We start from the raw sequence: 19753 nt of genomic DNA on the forward strand, positions 1-19753 counted from the left end.
TGAGTGTTTCAAGTGAGATCGGGACCGGAAACTGAGAAGAGAGAGCTGGGTAAACAGGAAACCTGATGGCAAAGGTGGAAGTCAGAGAAGACCATAGGCAGAAGGAAAACAGGGAAGGTTTCACTGAGCTGAGCTGAGACACAGCACGGGGAGGTGGGCAGACAGAGGTAGGTCTGTGAACTGCTGCTAAGCAAAGCTGTTACAAATGTGGAGGAGACACTAAGGCCAGGGTCATGACCCCTTGATTGCCTAACCACAGAGTCCCTGCTCGAGCCTCCCCATGGCCTCTGTTTGCTGTGACTTTGTAGCATTCTTACCTCTTAAAGCCTGGTACCCTGGCCAAAGGCAGCTGTGTATCCACATCACCATTATAGCCTCTGTTAGAGTCTGTATTCCGTGTTGAGAGCCTTAATATATTAAAACAAAAGAGTGTTCTAAGGAAAGCGAGGGCATGCTACATTGAAGCAGTCAAGTCATATTGATTACTCCGAAAACCACAAATGGCCCCATAGCATGTTGTTGAATTATGCACTGCTGGAATCCTATTTGTAAGTATGTTAACAGTTGTTGGATGAGGTTTCTTCACTACAGCAAGCATTTCTGAGGATGACCTAAAGGCAATGGCAGTCTTTGTTTCCTACTGAAATTAAGAGGAGCATTTCTTCGATCATTGAGCATATGAATTAACATGAAGACAAATGATGCTTTAGCCCGTTCTCAATACTCCAGTGTAACTAACCCCCCCCCCCCATCAGCATGTGGTTGCCCTGGGAGTTGGTTAGAACTCATTATAGACTCTATTAGAAGTGAACTGCCCTCGCATCATCGGCTCGTCTCATTGCTGTGGCATTCATTGATGGATGATTCTCCCTCTAAGAGTGTGCACTCTGGTTACTATCTATTTACAGTCACTGCAGAATGAGAGTTATTGTCCTGAATCCTAAGGACATTATTTCTTCCCTCCACTGGAATTCTAAGGAGTATACTGAGCCCTCCCTGTTTCATTTGTCTTAGATTCTTCTTAATCCTCTGAGGACTCTGGGAAACAGGATGGCTGCAAACAAGCCCAAAGGTCAGAATTCTTTGGCCTTACACAAAGTCATCATGGTGGGCAGTGGTGGTGTGGGCAAGTCTGCCCTGACTCTGCAGTTCATGTACGATGAGGTAAGTGCCCAAGTTCACTTGAGTAAAGGTTAAGCTTGGACTTAGTGTCCTCTACCGTAGTTTTAGTGTTACTTGGTAGGATTCTTTAATGCCTTGAAAGCTCCTATTTTTTTGTTTGTTTGTTTTTTGTTTTAAGTTGGGAGCCAACATCAATACCTACTTCTGCAAGTCAAAAACTCACGAGCCAGTCTCTAGACCCCAGGCTTAAAAAAAAAAAAAATTGGGAGGAGGCAGAAGCAGTACCACCTAATTGTTTGCTCATTTGCATATTCTATACTGTTTATTTCTTATCTAGTCTTCTCTTAAACTACCCTTTGTATTAGCCCTTCCCTCCCTTTTTTTAGGTTGGGATTTGAGACAGAATTTCACTCACAAGTCTTTTCTGGCTTGAAAAGCTCAAGGCAGTTTGTCTGTCTCAGCTTCCCACATGTATGATTGCAGGTCTGAGCCACCATGCCCATCCTGTCTCTTTCCTCCAATAAGGAAGCTAAACTAAAAACATTTATGTTTTAACTTTCCTAAAATAGGTAAAAGACTTCACTCTAATAGCTGTAATTACAGTGCTTGTCAAAGTGACAACTGAAAACAAGTATACAAAACAGTTGATTACTAATTATGTACTAAAAGCAGTAAAATGCTCCACAACATCAAATAAACCAGTCCTGAGGTTTCCCCAACAGAATTGGAATCAGTTCTGGCTTCTTCAGTGTTTATTAAAACAAAAGAAAAAAATAGAGGTCATCTTTGGATGGCAGGTCTGACCCTTGCAGGCTGAGGAAGACAACTGCTTCAAACATGAAGATCAGCATGTTCACAGATATGTGGCTGGAGTGGGCCTGCCCTCCCAGCTTACACCAGCTCCTCTTGATCTGCTGCCAGCGTGTCCAAATGAGCCCAAGAACAAGGCGGGAATGTAGGTTGTCACCTGGCCCAGACTTTCTCCATCCAAAGACGAGCCCAGGCCCTGGGCCGTTTGACTACCAGCCCATCCCTAGGTGGCTGTGTGATCACAAGTACAAGCAAGCTGTGAAATACAGGTGACCCAAAGACAATCGTGTCACAGGGTCTCGGCTGTGGTCATGTAGTCAATGGTAGTTTGTTCCCACAGGATAACAACAGCCAATCAATAGGTTGGTGTTGAGGTTGCTACTGTAAAAACTTACCCCAGGCCCATGCACCCTTATGTATGATGAAGTTTCTCATCTTGCTTTTTTTTTTTTTAATGTACTGAGTTTGTGTTGAAAACCAACTACCAAAATGGATCCTGACACTGGTCTATAGCCCGATGGCTCTGGAAACCAGGTGCCCTGACACCTAGATCCCTCCTCAGTACTAACAGAGAGTTGGTTCTCTTTTAAGACTCAAAAGGCTGAGTAATATTGCATAGGGGCACCAGAAACTGTCTAGGTAGAAGAAGAAACCATTTTCATTAAAGAAAAACTTGGCAGTAGACCATATGTACAGGTGGCCCATCCATGGAGACCCACCGTCCTGCACCTACGACCCTGGAGTCAGACTTGCAACATGAGAAGAAAGCTGAGGGCAGAGAAAAGGAACTGAACTGGGGAAGGGTCTGGTTCACTTCTGCTTGCAGATTGATTAGACAGCCAGTCTGATCTAATACAGAACCAGCCCTGCGGGTAGGGCAGGCGACCTGACTGTACCAGTTCCTGTGGCACAGAGAGTGCAGGCCCAGCTTAGGTGTTATTTCAGCTACACTGTGGCACTGGGGAGGTCCAGTTGATATCTGCCTGTTGGCAAACACCAGAGTAGCATCCCAGCTCAGCCTCAGCCAGGGTCCTCCTCAGGAGCCTCATTCACATACCTTCTGTCATTGCTGTCTATTGTGGAGATCAAACCTTGGGTATTCTGTAAGTACTGGGATGTTTTCTGGCTACCCATACCCTACATGGTGAAGCTGATATTCTTGTACTAAGCAGTCAATACCCTGAAACTAGTGGTGAGAGAATGGTGATTATTGCTTCCCCATGTTACAGTTGTAATGATAATCAGGGTTTCACCATGCTTCAGTTTATATAGAATGCTTGCATTCCTGCAACACCCAGGCCCATCCTGAGAATATTTTTTGGCTTTTTTATTTGTTTGTTTGTTTGTTTTTTGTTTTTCAAAAAAGGCCCTTGAAGAGGTTTGCAAAGATATTTCCCATGCTATTATACAGACTGGTCATAGACTTTAGCAAAGGCTACTCAAAACTAGGCATTGGTTTCACACCCACAAGATGGTGGGATTCTCAATGTTGATTTATTTATTTTTATTTCATGTTCATTGGTTGGTGTTTTGTGTACAAGTATGTCTGTATAAAGGTGTCAGATCTCCTTGAATTGGAGATACAGACAGTTATGAGGTACCATGTGGGTGCTGGGAATTGAATTTGGGTCCTCTGGAAGGGCAGCCCATGCTCTTAACTGATCTCTCCAGCCTCCATCAGATTTTTAACTTTCAATGGTTGATTAAGCACAGTGTTAGAAAAAGTAATGGTAGAATGTTGGATAATCTTGCAGTTACTAAAACATTATGTTTTAAATTATCATTGTGACTGTCTACCACAGTGATTCTCCACCTGTGAGTTACCTAAGACTATCAGAAAACACAGATATTTATATTACAGTTCATAACAGTAGCAAAACTACAGTTATGAAATAGCAACAAAAATAACGGCATGGTTGGGCATCACCACAACATGAGGAGCTATGTTAAAGGGACACAGCCTTAGGAAGATTTAGAACCACTGCTCTACGGTATACTGTTTGCTGTTCTAGAGTTAGTATGTATAGAACTAAGTACAGAGTAGTTCAGGGCCCCTGCTGTCAAAGATAGGTTCTAGTAACTTACATAAACATTAAGCAAATAATGAAAATATTGATTAAAAACCTATACTGTGTGTGTATAAATGCATGTATATGTATATATATAGAGAGAGATGTGTATATATATATACACATATCTATATATATATATGAGCTTGTGTGTGTGTGTGTGAGTGTGTGTGTGTGTGTGTGTGTGTGTATACATAATAATGGAGTGAGGATGATGGCTATTGTAAGGTCAAACCATCTGGGTCTGAAAGGTTAAGGTTTCTAGAGAGTGGTCTCCCCTTATACTGACTTGTCTTCCTTTTGGAGAAAGACATAGTGATATTTATCTTAATATTGGCTTGTAAGTTATTTCCACAGTTTTGAAACCAAAATCTTGTTTATTCAAAGTCATCTAGAGTGGGATTCTAAATTTGATAAAAATATGTGTAATGTGTTTTGTATGTATAGTATTTTTAGATTGAAAATGCACTAATTTCAAGCTGTAAACAATCTAGAAGTTAGGTTATAGTTGACAGTAAGTTAAAATGAAAATTGATACAGGTTTGGTGAAAACACGTGAAGAGTAGTGATTTCTAAATAAGATATTTTTAAAAGTAAAAATAATTACAAAAAAATGGATGTGGTTTTTTGTGTGCTTTGTAGTTTGTAGAAGACTATGAACCTACCAAAGCAGACAGCTACAGGAAGAAGGTAGTGCTGGACGGAGAAGAAGTACAGATCGACATCTTAGATACAGCAGGGCAGGAGGACTATGCTGCAATTAGAGACAACTACTTCCGAAGTGGGGAGGGATTCCTCTGTGTCTTCTCTATCACAGAGATGGAGTCCTTTGCAGCTACAGCAGACTTCAGGTATGGCTGAGCCTAATCTCGTGTGTACACACAACAGTTCTTTCCACAAACAGGTGGATAACTGGAGCTCTTGCTCGTGAACCATTACTGTCTTGAATAGAGTCTTTCTACTTTATCCATCAGTATGTGACTCTGGCCCCTGTGGATGTGCACATACATATTCATTCAGGTTTTACAGTTGTCCACGTGCTGGTCACATGGTAGTTTCCAGGACCCAGAGAACCGTTATGCTTTGGTAAAGTGTGTCTACTACTGTGGTAGTATAGGATCACAGTGATGCTCCTCATCTTTTCTGTAGTAGTCAGTTTCACAGCACTTGTGTCATGGTCAAAGGCACATTGTCATTCTCTTCATAATATAGGTGCCTAGAATTTTTACAATACAAATAATCTTATAGACTAAATGTATAAAGTAAATCGCTATACACTGGCATATTTGATTTTTTTTTTCTACAGTATACACTATGTACCTAATTGGAGTTTGTCATAGGTTTGGCTTAGAGGAGATGACATCACTCTCTATCTGAGAACTGTCAGCATGAACAGTCTCTGGAGCAATCTTGAAAGTACTCAGTTCATCACACAAGATGCTCTTTACATATAGAGTTTTTTATCTATGTAGGAGTTCTATCATTCAACTCACAGAAGCAGCATGTAATATACTCTATCGAACCCTGACTAATACATCCTCTAATCAGGGTTTGCATAGCCTAGTTGTATATATAAGACATGATGCAAAACCCCTTTACATAGAGGGTAAAATAGGAAGTGATCATTGTGAAGATCCAAAACGGGAAGAAAGGCATTGGGAGAACATCATAAAGAAGATGACCTGGGAGGAAAGAGGATGTTCAAGTGTTGGAACACTTAGATACTTATACTTGAAACTCAGGAGCTCTTAGAGAATTTTAGAGAACAGTCTTCCCCCACAAAGACATGTGGTTGAGAAAATGCACAAGATGAACTGATTTATAAGATCAGATCAGTTGGTTTCTGTAAAAGAATTTCACATGTGATACTGCATAGTAGATGACAGATCCTGGAAACTTATAAGCGGCGAGACATGGAAAATTATGTAAGTGCTAATACATGCCCTTTCTCTCCTCCAGAAGATACCAGAGGGTTTATTATGAAGCAAGCCTTGCTGTTGGTTATGGGATAGATTTTTTTTTTCCATAGCTTTGGTAGACTGAGAAGTCAGGGTAATTCATTGCTCCTCCGAGTACCTCCAGTGCAGTTTCCTTCCCATAAAGAAAAGCAGCCCCAGTGACTCAGCAACACCAGGAAAGTCAGTTTGAGACTGACTGGTTACAGACGCCACTCCACATGAGTCAACCTGAAAGTTAGTTAGCACCAGTGCTTTCCCTAAATACTTCCAGCCTCTGTCACCAAGGCAGACCACTGCTTCCCCGTCTCCTCAGATGTACTGGCTACCACACTAGTATCACACTTACCATACCACACTGTTCTAAATGTGGTTCTAAATGTTTATGCACTACGGAAGCCAGAAGACAGTAATGGATCCCGTAACGCGGAAGCTCCAGTTGTTAGCTACTAAGTGTATGGGACTAGAACCCTGGCCCTCTGGAAGAACAGCAAGTGCTCTGACCTCCGAGCCATCTATCTCTCCAGTTCCACACTTACCACACTTTTTTACTGAACTTACATATATGTTTTTCTTATCAGGAAAAAGTCTTTCTCAAGAACCCATTTCTTTCCCGTGTGCATCATTTATGATCATATAACAGTACAACGTGTGGCTAGTCTACACTGGATTTGAGAACTGTGAACTTTTTGTAGAACTTTGAACTTTTTGGAGCTACCTGTCCCTATTTCAGAAATAAAATTGGGCAGGTTTTAAAGGGATTTTCGTATTTTAAAATTTTTATAGTAATGTCTGACCCTAAACTGGACTGAGAAAGTAACCTAACATGTAACAGTAAGCGTGGCAGTGGGAGGTGGCACAAAGGCATCTTTGCTGCAGAATAAATGTGCAGCCTGGAGCCATGAGACTCTGCCTCTCAAAAGAGAAAAGAGTAATAGAGATTTTCTTGTTACCAGCCCTGGTAACAAACCGTGATGAGCCAAAATTCTGAAAATGTTTGTGTTCCTGTAATTTCTGCATCTCGTAATAATTTCAAAGGTATGGCACGTCTATGATAGCAAGATAATCTGAGATATTTATTTTTCTTTCTTATTTTAAGTTGTTAATTACATTTATCTGTTTATTTATTTAGTGTATGTGCATATGCTGCAGGACAGATGTGGAAGTCAGAGGACAGATTGTGGGAATCCATTCTCTTCTAGCATGTGGGTCACAGAGAACAAGCTCAGGTCGTCAGCCTTGGCCACAGGCGCCTCTGCTAGCTGAGCCATTCAGCCAGCCCATGTTCTTCATTTTGAAACTGAAAAGGCCAAACATGGTTTCAGATACCTGTAACTCAAGTTCCCTGTGATACTAAGGCAGAAGGGTCACAGATTCAAGGCCAGGCCTCACTGGCAACTTACTGAGACTTCTCTCAGAATGAAAGGGATGGAGGGCTTAGCTCAGTGGTATAGCTCTTTCATAGTGTACACAGGGCCTGGAATTCAGTCTTATGACCTTAAAATAAATATACAAACGAGGGAGGCATCCTGCTCAGTAGTAAGAGCACCTGTGACTCACTGTGTAACTGTGCATCACACACTCACATAAGCATTCACTTTTAATCCTCACAGCAACTCTGAGGAATGCATTGTTGATTCCACCTTACATATGAGGAAGGTGAGGCAAAGAAGCACTTCACTGAGAATACATGAGCAGGAAGAGCAGAGTCATAGTACTTTACAGTATGTGATACCTTCTAACACATAACATCTTTGTATTCAAGAGCCATCTTCGGAAATCTCTTGCCCCGTGTGGGAGGGACCTTCGGAATGTAATAAGAGTAGTGCTATCTATCTCTGAGCCTCTTCCATAATCTCAGTTTAACTAAAAAAAATGTCACAAAGAAACAACTGAGAGACTCAGTCGTGTTCCTCTAATCTTTCAAGCTCCTCATCAAGATAAGGATAGTCTGAGAGTCCACACAGCCTGTTGGAATGTCAGGAAGCTCAGAGCTAATGAGTGCCTGGAGCAGAACAAATCAGAACATTTGCCTAGCGCCCCACACTGGGAAGAAAACACTAGACTATAAACTAAGTAAAAATATAACTAAGGCTAATAACTAAGTTTGGATCTGGGTAGTAAGTGGTATGTGGAGTTGCTGATGTGCTCACACGTACCATAGCAACCAAGGGAAGCCGTGTCTCCACATTGGAGCCTGTCCTCACAGCACTTCTGCTACTGCCATGCTTGTGCTCCCTGTAGCTTTCCAGCCTTAGTTAAGGGAATATGGATCTAAATTAATTGTTGGCAGGTAACAGAGGAACTTGTGCTTGTAAATAAATTCTGACTGCAGACGGCTAGTTGTTATTCTGAGGGGCTTGTTTGTTTACTTGTTTTTGTTTTTAGATTTATATGTATGAGTGTTTTTGGCCTGCATGTATCTATGTGTGCCATAACTGTGCCTGGTACCCACAGACATCAGAAGAGGGGGCATCAGATCCCTTGGAGCTGGAGTTTGGAATGCTTGTGAGCCACCATGTGGGTGCTGGGAACTGAGCCTGGCTCCTCCACAAGGGTGCCACGTGCTCCCGACTGCTGAGCCTTCCTCCAGTCCCTATCTTGTGATTTTTTTAATGTATAGACATTGGGTTAATACTTTCTTGCTTGCTTTTACTTATCTAGGGAGCAGATTTTAAGAGTAAAAGAAGATGAGAATGTTCCATTTCTCCTGGTTGGTAACAAATCAGATTTAGAAGATAAAAGGCAGGTTTCTGTAGAAGAGGCAAAAAACAGAGCTGACCAGTGGAACGTCAACTATGTGGAGACGTCAGCTAAAACGCGCGCCAACGTTGACAAGGTAAATTACTGTTCTCACTGTTACCATGCCTTGTCATTAAAGGCCCTGTTACCCTGCTTGATCTGAACTCTAGGATCCAAACTAAAATTTAATAGAGTGATTTGTTTGTCTGTTTGGTTGGTTTTGTTTTTAGTTTGCTTTTATGTGTTGAGGGTGGGAGGAAGCCATAGCACCCTTGTGGAGGTCAGAGGACAGTGCAGAGCAGCCTCTTCTCTCCTCCCACCAGGGAGTAGACTCGGGTCCTTAGGCTTGGTGGCAAGCACCTTTACCCACAGCCATTTCACCAGCCCTGACAGGTCGAGTGTACCACCCGTAAATGTTTAAGTGAGACAGTAGAAATTCACCTTGTCTTGGGCCTTCTCAGAAGGCACTACAAACGAATGCTTTTTTTAAAGTCATTAGTAGCACTCCTCATCCCATTTACTGCCTTCATTTTTAATGGCATTCTAGAGTGTAAAAGAAGCTCTCCAGATCTTAACATGCCAGCACGGTATGCGTGCTCTGACTGATGCCTCCCTAGTGTTATGTAAGGGCTCTGAAGGGAGGGTGCCTTCTAGATGGAACCCTTTCCAGGATTAGGGGAGATTATCTTCAGGGCTGAGATGGTGCTTGCAGGCTCCCAGTGCTCTCTAGTCACTGTGCACCATGACTATTCAGAGGAGTCCCTTAAGCCCACTGTGCGGCTAGTTGTACCTGAACCCTAACAAGCACACAGCCTTAAGGCTCTCCACTAGGGTTTTTGCTTCATTTGTTCTAGAATAGGAATATGCATTTCTAGAAAGCTCACATTGCTCTGAGTGGCATCAAGTTTTTGTAGTCCAGTCTGCTTATACTTAAAGTCCATAATACTAATTCAAGAAACATGAGGTTGGTCAGCCATAGTAGCATTCACCTTTAATTCTAACACTGGAAGAAGAGGCAGGCAGCTGTCTGTGAGGTCAAGGCCAGCCTAGACTACATAGTCACAATGAGAACATGTCTTAAGAAGAAACACGCACACAAGAAAAGAAAAAAGAAAGAAAAAGAAAAGAAAATTGAGGCAGAAAGCATGATGTTAAGAAAAAAATCAGAGGTTCTTACTGTTCATTTGTAATAGCTATTGTGACTGTGCTATGATTAAATTTTTTAATAATGTGCTCAGACTTAGTACTTGGACATGATGAGTCCTACGATATTTCTGTTCCATATATTGTACTGGTTTTCTGTAAGATTATATTAAATATTTTTAAAGTTCTTATAAAATATATTTTAGTGTTAAATGTGAGGGAGTTTTCAAAGCATAGGCATATCTTTCTTCCTAATTGTACTAAGAAACTTAGGAATACACTAAAAGTGACTAAGACAAAGGGGAAGGGGAAGAGAGGCAGACAGAGGCGGTGCACAGAGATGAGCTGTGCCGTCACAGCCAGGTCTCATCTGCTGACCTCAGAAGAATGCCAGGAGGATGAGAGTGCTCACAGGATGGTGAGAAGACAGCGGCAGTCCAGCAAGAGCGCGGCCCAGGCCCACGTGTGTTACCAGAGAACCAAAAGCGTTTACATGGCTTTAAACTTCAAAAGGACTTTAGGCTTACTTATAAAAAAACAAATGTACTGCTTACAAATAGAATGTCAGAGTTGTTAGCCTATCTCATTGGAAAAAAATGAAAGTATCTTCTTGGCAAGAAATGTATGAAAAGCCTCATATTTATAAAAGGGCAATGTGGTGGTTATCTCTCAAAACTGACCCAGCACTTCAGATTCTAAAAGTGTATGTTGTCCTAGTGTGGACGAGGGGAATGGTTCAAAGTCCCATTCCTAACCAAGAAACTATTTGAAATTAGGTGACCAGGAAAGAAGAAATCCATTTTCTCCAGTGTCCTGCCCCACTGTGTTAGCCCACACCCAGGACAGGCGGGCCCTGGGCTCAGGGGCAGTTGGTTAGCACAAGAGCCATTCCGTGGGCCTCTGTGCTGTCGGTTTTGTTTTTGTGCCATATTATTTTGTCTTTGGGAGTAGTTTGTTTGGTTTTATTTCAGAGAGAGAATAAAGTTGTGTTGGTAGGTACGTGGGAAAAACTGGGAGGAGTTTCAGGAGAAAGAGAATATGATCAGAATATTTTTGGAAAAAACTTAAAGCCCATTAATTCAAAAGTATTAAAATAAAAATTAAAATGTATTTTCCAGAAAATTTATACACACATATAAATATATTTACAATGGTAGTCATTGAAACAGTATTTATAGATGTGAAAAGCTACATGTGTCCAGTAACAGATGTGTTCTAAGTCATGATGAGGCCTTATACTGACCCCAACTGTTGAAAGGAAAAAGTGCTTTGTACCACTGAGCCATCTCTCCCCCCAGCACCCACAAGTTTTTCTACTACAAACAGTACTTTACCAAACTTTCTAAAAGTGCATTAGAAAAATGCACGAATTCTCTTTCATCTGGGGTGACGAAGTGCCCACCACACCAGTGTCCTTGTGCTCCATCATCTTCATAAGGCACTGTTTTCATAGTCCTTGCCAGCCCAATAAAACAGCCCTTAAAACTTGCAAGAACATGGTGAACCCTGATTACAGGTGAGACTGCACATGCTTTGATTGATTGATTGATTGATTGATTGATTGATTGATTGAACCACTTATCTGCCTATCTGAAGTCTTTCTGCCCATCTGCCTAATGGCTTTCATACCTTTTGATTTAGAATAATAACATGAATCCTCTGTCCACTTCATTGGCTGTCATTATTGTCTCCTAATCTATAACATGTCTTCATGTGGCATACTTTATCTTTGACAGTGGGAAAAGTAGATTATACTGTCAGATTTGGATTGTTTTTTAATAATAGTTTCTCGGTTCTGTTGACAATTTAATGTTCACGTTCAGTTCACTCTAGTGTGAACTGAAAAGTAGAAATACTGGTGAAGGCAGTTTTTATTTTTTTAGCCACAGATATTTCAAGTGTAAACCTGTGGGTTTGTTTTGTCTGACTTTATTTTTATTTATGTGAAAAGGTATTGTCTCTGGTCATTAGTGTGGAATTAGAAAGCCAAATTTCATAGGCACTGTGTTGCCCTAAAATGAGAAAAGAGGTGGAACTAGGAGAAGAAGATGGACAGACTGGGAGTGTTGGCAGTTTTGGGGGAGGGGGTCCTGTCTTCCTTTTCCTTGGTTAATGTTTGTTTTAGTAGGCACTTGAAACAGGACTTAATTCGCACTTGCTTAATTCATCAAATTAGTTGATGCCAACTTTAAATGTTTCCTACCATGTTTTCTAGTTTGGGTGACTTCTGAAAGTCATCAGCTTATTAGAAAGTTAAGCCTTCTATATCCTTTTCATAGTGTACTATATCTGTCTGATACAGTGCTGATACAGAGTCCAGTACTGGAAGACTCTCATGAAGGTCTTTGAACAGGGGTTTCCTGCCAGAGCTGGTCCCATCTGAATTGGAAGCACAGGCTTCCAAAATCCCTGGGAGAATTTGAATCCCAGCATTGTGATGTATGCCATTGTGGTATTTCAGCAATGTATGCTCTCCAGTCTAGAATTTACCTTTTAAACACCATTACCTTGTCTATTGAGCCATTAGCATTTTATAGCTTCCTCACTTTCTCACCTAAGTTTTACATTTATTGCTCCAGCTCAAAAATCAACTATTACCCAAGAATCCCATTTGATGGATTGTAACTCAGCAGCCTCAAACTGAGACTATTTGCTCATTACTTTTCAGTTATTACTTCTTTGTGGCTTTTCATTGAACAGTGTCAGGAAATCTTGTTTAAAAATAGAAGAAAAGCTCATGAATTCACATTGTTATTGCCCATTCAGACTTTTTATCACGGATCCTCTTTGAGGTAGCACTCATCCTGGAAAGCCTGGCTTCCAAAGCAACATTGTGTTGTCCTTCAGAGTGTGTGTGGGTCACTTTCACAGTAAGCTGCAGAGTGAGTCTTAAGATTTGTTTGGCTTTGTTTTTGTTGTTGCTGAGATTCTGTATGTGGTATGCGTGTGCATGTGCGTGTGTGTCTGTGTCTGTGTGTTACTCAGGATCACACGTAGAGCTTCTTGCATGCTAGGCATTATGGTCCTACTTATTTGAGTTTTATTTTTATCTTTAACACCTAAGGTGAATTTTCCATATACTGTGTTCTAAAGACTTCTTGAAATAATTTTTTCTGTACATGATTGTGTCATCAACTAGGAATTTAGTCATTGCTTCCAGTTTTCAAATTTTAATGAATTTTGTGTTTTCTTTGTGGTTTTAGTGGACAAAATTGCAATTTTCCCCAGTGGAAATTACATTCAGAGGTGCCTGACAGGTCTAATATCTTCCATTGCTCTTGAAAATAGTGCTCCTAGTAATCCAGTGAGTGTCTGGTTCATCCCTTGATAGTTTAATCTGTGCACGTCCAAGCAGATGCACGTGCCCTGCTCTCCCTCCACACACATCCCCTCTCCATACATCTGCACCAGGCACTTCTCCAGCTGGGTTCTGTTGAGAGCTAAAGGCATAGTAAGGAAAGCATGTCACACACTATAGTCTTTGTCATTTGTGCTATATATGTGTGTACACATGTGGCAAGTTATTTTTTTATATTTCTTGTTTGTTTCTAGTCTTACTGAAATTGAGAGTTTTTTATAGTTTTTTTTTTAATTCCATAAGTAGTAACTGAATTTCTGGAGAAAACGTAAACATATGTGAAGCCTCCCAGGCAGTTGGTGAGTGCAAGGCATCGGGACTCTAAAAACGTGAGAGTTACCCTCCCCTCTCATGCTTACCTTATCATATTTTTCTAGGCCTTTCTTTGTTGAAGAACAGACTTGTAGTTGAAATTTAATGCCTCTATTATTTCTAGCAATTTTTAGTTACTGTGTTAATTTTTTTCATTATAAACGTAATCACCACCAAATATGAGTTAGCACAATATATTTGTTGATTACAAAATGTTCATTATATGGTCTGGAGAGATGGCTCAGCTGTTAAAAACACTGACTGCTCTTGCAGAGAACCCAGGTTCAGTGCCCAGCACTCATGACACCTCACAACTGTCTACACACCAGTTCCAGGGGATCCAGTGCCTCTGGCCACATCAGGCACAGGGCACACTGTTGGTACACATACCTGGGGCACACTTGGTACACATACATACATATGTTTAGGCAAAACACTCGTACACATAAAATTAAAAATAAGTAGCCTTTCAGAAGTATTTCATGTAATCCTTTGAGTTTTATCTTGGTCTCTGCCATTACTATATAGCACTATTTTCATTTGAATCTTGAAAATTGCAATAAATAGGTAGGGTTCATTGTACAGTTTAGTATGAAGTATATGTCATTCAGAAAAGTTGCTATTTTTCTCAAGTCTCAACTTACTTGTGTGCTCTCCTCTGCCTGCTTTCACCAACAAGCACTCTTAGGGGCAGGGCAGCTTTATGACAGAGCATTTGTCATCCTGTGCTGGGCCCTGGGCCCACCTGGGGAAGAGCTCTTAGGATTCTTTCATCCCCAGCATTTGCTGCTGAGATATAGAATTACTGAACTCATGCCGTTCCTTGTTTTATTTACTCTACTTTCTTATTTCTAGGTATTTTTTGATTTAATGAGGGAAATACGAGCCAGAAAGATGGAAGACAGCAAAGAAAAAAATGGAAAAAAGAAGAGGAAAAGTTTAGCCAAGAGAATCAGAGAACGATGCTGCATTTTATAATCAAAGCCCAAACTCCTTTCTTATCCTGACCTGACCATACTAATAAATATAATTTATAAGCATTGCCATTGGAGGCTCAATTGACTGAAATTACTTTAACATTTTGGAAATTGTTATGTATCACTAAAAGCATGAATTGGAACTGCAATGGAAGTCAAATTCACTTAAAAAAGAAATTGTGTGGCTTCACCAAGAAGCAGAGTTCAACTTATTTCATAATTGCCTACATTTATCACAGTCCTGAATGTAGCGTGCAAGCTTGGTTGTTTTTTTTGGGGGGGGGCAGTCTTTCTCAAACTGTTAATCAAGAGGTGAGATGGGGTGGGGTAGAAGTAATGACCATTTCCTCTGGTGTTTATTATAAAGCTTAAATTTTATATTATTTTGAAATGTTTTGGTCTTCTACTGCCTTGAAAAAATGACAATTGTGAACACAATAGTTAACTGTACCACTTTTTAAACTGTTGTTATGCAAATCTTGAAGAAATTACTGGCATGGTTGTTGCATATAGTAAAACTGAGAGTAATTCATCTGTGAATCTGCATATTAATTACCTGATGATTAACGTAGAAAAAAAGATGTGAACTTATTATACATGGACATTTTTGAATATGCCTTAATTTAGAAACTGAAAAATAATCCAGTTACATCATTCTGGGTGTGTTCTCACTAGCGCTCGGGGCCACTGGCTGCCCACGTGACTAATAACAGAGGCTCTTATCTTGCCAGGCAGTGTAGAGCTACAAGAGAGACTCCTGAGAAATGCGCAGCTGCTGGGAGTCTGACCAAACTACAGATGTGTGCCATACTCTGGTTCTTAGCGTTCCGGAGCTCCTTCATTGGTTTTAATAAACTATAAGGTAGTTAAAGATGAGGGGCCAGCATATGTTTATATGATGAGCTTAGATTGTGAGCTTGAGTACCAATTAAGTTTGCGTGAATGCCCCTTTTGTGTAAAGTGCTGGTCCCCAGACATTGCTTTCTGCAAGTGATGTGCATTTAAGTGTTGAATCTCCTGGGAGCAGAACATAGGGAAGACTGTCAGGAGAGCTAATGTGGTCTGTACTAGGACACTTGAGGAAATATGCTTGCCACCTGTCAGTCTAAATATGTACTCCTGAGGTTACAGTTTGGGTGTTAGGAAAATCTTTGTAATCTCTTTATGTTCATAATGAATACTGTAACAATATTTCCTAATATGAAGCAGTCAAACATGGATGGCACATACTGACCAGATGTCAGTCTGTGATGTTTCTGCTGCAAGAATTCAAGCATGCTGTAAGGAACATAATTTCAAGGGGAAATAAACCACTATTAGATTTTTCTTTTCCTCTGTGGGGCTAAGACACTTGATTAAACAGTTTTTCTTGTTACACAGTCCTAATTTCGTAAGGTCAAAGAAACACTCAGGCATTCCAGGAAACAAGTGTGTACATGATGTTACCAGAGACAGGCATTCAGGAACTCTACTGTCTAGATACTACATTCAGCTTACCATAAATATTTGTCCTTGAAGGGTTTGATTTAATATTTTCATCGACTAGGCCATGTGCAGAATTAGAGTTCCCTGTGTAACCCCAGCCAGCAGGCCCAGCATGGCTGCGTGCACTCATTGCAGTCTTGTTGAACCAGGGTCCTAACCACTAACACTGCAATTTGCTTTGAGACCTTCCCTCTCCTGGGTACTAGGTGCTATGAAGCCAGCTGACAGAAGCATCACATGTCTTGGGCTGATGCCACTACCCGGTTCATTTATTTGCAATTTGAGCCATTTAAAGACCAATAAAATTCCTTTTCTATAAATATTTGTGGTGTTAATTGATGTTTACAGAGTGATATTCTTACTTTACCACCTGAGTATCTTGAGCAGAGATTTACAAAAGGCTGAATGTTGAACCACAGGTTTGGAGACCTTGGTGTTAGGGCTGAATTTGGGGTGGTGTTGGTTTTCAAGTTTAAGTCACTGCTGGGGACGGGAGACTGCTGTGACAGCTGCTGGCAGATGGGCTGTGCAGTCAGGAAGAGCTCAGTTACCTTCAGATGCTTTGAACAGGTGGCACATTTTGTATTTGTTTACTAATCAGAACATTCCAAAGACAATTTTGCTCCAAAAGGTGGGTAGACATGGCCACCTGTTACCTTTCACATTGGATATCCTCTGGTAAACCGTGGTCATTAACTGTTGAACAAACAATGGAGCACATTGTTTCAAATGCAGTTCGTCCAAATACCTTAACTCATAAGCAGTGATGAAAGGAGTGCATTTATATTTGAGCCAGAAAATTTTAACTAAACACTAAGAAACAGTCCTGGGTGCTATGAACCTGTTAGTTAGGGTGAATTTTAAGCTAAATCAGAATGTCATGTCTCATTTTAACTTCAGTTGCCTTGGTGAACCTGAATGGTGAGCTATCAAATCAGTCTCTAAATTCCCACGGCAATTCAATTGCAAGGCTCGTTGCAAATTCCTTCAGGAGTCAAGAATATGTCAGTAGACCTCTTCAGTGCGTGTCTTCAGTTTGCCATAGTATTTTTTGGTCTGTCAATTCTGACTGTTGCTGAGAATATGCCTGTGAAGGGAAAACAGGTTATGGCTGATTGCTACTAAAGAAAATGCCTACCCAGCATGTACAAGAGGAGGATGTGAAGCTACCAGATCTGAGATTAAGCATAATTCTCCTTAATCTTATTGCTAATCCATTTAATAGTAGCAAGCATGACGCATCCTTCAGGTAAAATACTCACCTTAGAGATTTAACTTAACCTGCTGAAACAGATGCCTTTGTTAGGCTTTATTTTGCACATGAGGAAGCTGGGGCATAGAAAATGGTGGTCTTAAACATTTGATTGTCCTGCCTCACGAGTATTGGGATTGTAAGCATGTACCAAGTTTATATGATATTGGGGATCAAATCTAAGAACTCAAGCACTCTGTCAACTGAGCTAAATCCCCCAGGCTCCTAGTACATACTCTTAATTACTTCATTAGGAAAGACACAGAATGGAGCTGAGAATATATATAAAGGAACTCATTTAAAGTCCGTTAAAGTGGGGATCATCTGAGATTTCCCAGCATTCGAGGGGTGTCTTTAGAAGGCTAGCAGATGTTGCTGTGTAAACAGAAAAGCTGCTTGCATCCTGGTGGCCATCCAGATAGGGAAACCCGGTGCCTAAAATCAGACTTGTCTTTCCTCCCACCCTCATTTCAGTAAGGAAACAGCATGGAGCCTTCATCCCACAATAATTAACTGCAAAATCATTTCCCAGTCCTAAACACCAGTAGCTCTGCACATAGCTGTTGCAGATATGTTGACAGGGATAGAGAGTGTGGGGATAGGTGTATAGAGATAAGGGGGTATCATAGGCATAAGAAATGATGGGGGGGGGGCTTGTTGTTGGTTTTGGTTTGGTTTTTAGTTTGGTTTTGTTTTTAAACAAGATGGGATTTCTCTGTATTACAGCCCTGGCTGTCCTGAAACTCACCAGGCTAGCCTTGAACTCACAGAGATCCACTTGCCTTTGCCTCTTGAGTGCTGGGATTAAATGTACGCACCACCACTGACCGTCTGGGTATTTGTTTAGGTTGTGGTCCTGGGAATCAAACTCAGGACCTCTTCATGCATGCCAAGCAAGCACTTTACCTACTGAGCTGCATCCCCAAAATCTATTTAAAAGAAGCCTCAAGCCATCATAATCTGCACGAGTAATCTGTTAGAAGGACAATAATGCTTTTTCAGAAGCCCCAAGGCAAAACAACACCTAAAGTACCTGCAAGCATCTTCACACCTAAGGGCAAAGTGAACCAGCTAATAAGAGGGAAAGTTGAACTGAAAGGAAACAGAGCTGGCATGTGCAGTAATTTCTCCAGTGCCCTTGTACCACAATTAATTCACTCTTTAGTAAGAGTTTCTGTGTGGCACCAGGTAGCATTGGTTAAACCATGAAATAATTGGAATTTATGTATTTTATCTGGCATGTTGGTTAAAAAAATAAATAAAGGAACTAGAAAACTAGATGAAAGATCCAGAGACTCAAGTTTCTCCCATCAGTGAACTTAGCATTGAGAGGACCCTCAGAAAGAAGTAAACTGCAGAGACCAGGTGGCCTTCATTGGCTAGAGAGGCCAGACTGGGTCCTTCATCTTCCTTCAACCCAGTTCTATCTAGTAATTCACAACAACCAGAAGTTAATTGTACTTGCCTAGTCTTCTCAAAGCACTAGGATCAATCCTCAGCATGGTGAGAAAGATAATTCCAATTACTGATGTAGGGATGGTGGTGTATGAAGACCCTGGACATGTCAGAGATGCAACCACTGGTAGCCAATTGGTTTCTAAGACTGAGAAAATGGTTACCGAAGCCAGGGAAGTATCAGGGAGGGGATGGAGTAAGGATGGTTAGTAGGTATAGAGGTGTAGTTAGGAAGAGTCATTGTTCTAAAGCACAGTAGGGTAACTGTACTCAACAATTAATTGAAGTAAACAGGTAGTAACCAGGATTTTTAATGTTCCCAATGAGAAATGGATGATAAATGTGCCATCTAACATGGAAATTATACCTGGTTACAGGTAATGAAATGTTATGCTGTATACTTTAAATATGTACAACTGCCATGTCTAGGTATGTATATATATATATATATATATATATATATATATATATATATATATACCTGGTTACAGGTAATGAAATGTTATGCTGTATACTTTAAATATGTACAACTGCCATGTCTAGGTATGTATAAATATATATATATATATTTGGTTTTTTGGATTTGTTTTTTTCAAGACAGGATTTCTCTGTATAGCCCTGGCTGTCCTGGAACTCACTCTGTGGACCAGGCTGGCCTCGAACTCAGAAATCCGCCTGCCTCTGCCTTCCAGAGTGCTGGGATTACAGGTGTGTGCCACCACTGCCCGGCTATAGGTATAATGTTTTTTGCAACCAACTTTTATTTTTTTTATTTTAAAATAGTGCCAGCTTATTATTATTCTGTTGGCTGGTTTTTTTTCTGATTTTTTTTTTTTTTGGACTGGGAGGGAGATAAAATCTAGACTACAACCTACTTTTAATAAGGGTTTAATTTCTCCTCTAGCCTGCCTCCCAGCAGAGGTAGTGGAAGAGAAAAGTTAGTAGGATATGGGGGATGTGGACCTCTTCAGCAATAGTTCTTTGGGGGTGAGCTTGATTTCTTTGGCAGTAGTTCAGTCCTGTAGCAAACACCAAAGACAACTCAGCTGCTACAGACCAATCCTCTAGACAGG

General features: G+C 40.7%; 1 protein-coding gene across 1 annotated transcript in view; it reads left to right on the forward strand.

The window, feature by feature from the left end:
* The window catches only part of Rala (RAS like proto-oncogene A), a 56302-nt gene extending 40009 nt beyond the window's left edge, over nt 1-16293 (forward strand). Inside the window, exons 2-5 of the mRNA XM_052157001.1 lie at nt 1015-1164; nt 4644-4852; nt 8621-8795; nt 14367-16293. Coding sequence (XP_052012961.1) covers nt 1051-1164; nt 4644-4852; nt 8621-8795; nt 14367-14489 — 621 coding nt within the window. The 5' untranslated portion in view covers nt 1015-1050 and the 3' untranslated portion in view covers nt 14490-16293. The remainder of the gene's footprint in view (nt 1-1014; nt 1165-4643; nt 4853-8620; nt 8796-14366) is intronic.
* Nucleotides 16294-19753: the final 3460 nt, after the last annotated feature.

Source organism: Apodemus sylvaticus, chromosome 14 (assembly GCF_947179515.1).
Source record: "Apodemus sylvaticus chromosome 14, mApoSyl1.1, whole genome shotgun sequence".
NCBI lineage: Eukaryota > Metazoa > Chordata > Mammalia > Rodentia > Muridae > Apodemus > Apodemus sylvaticus.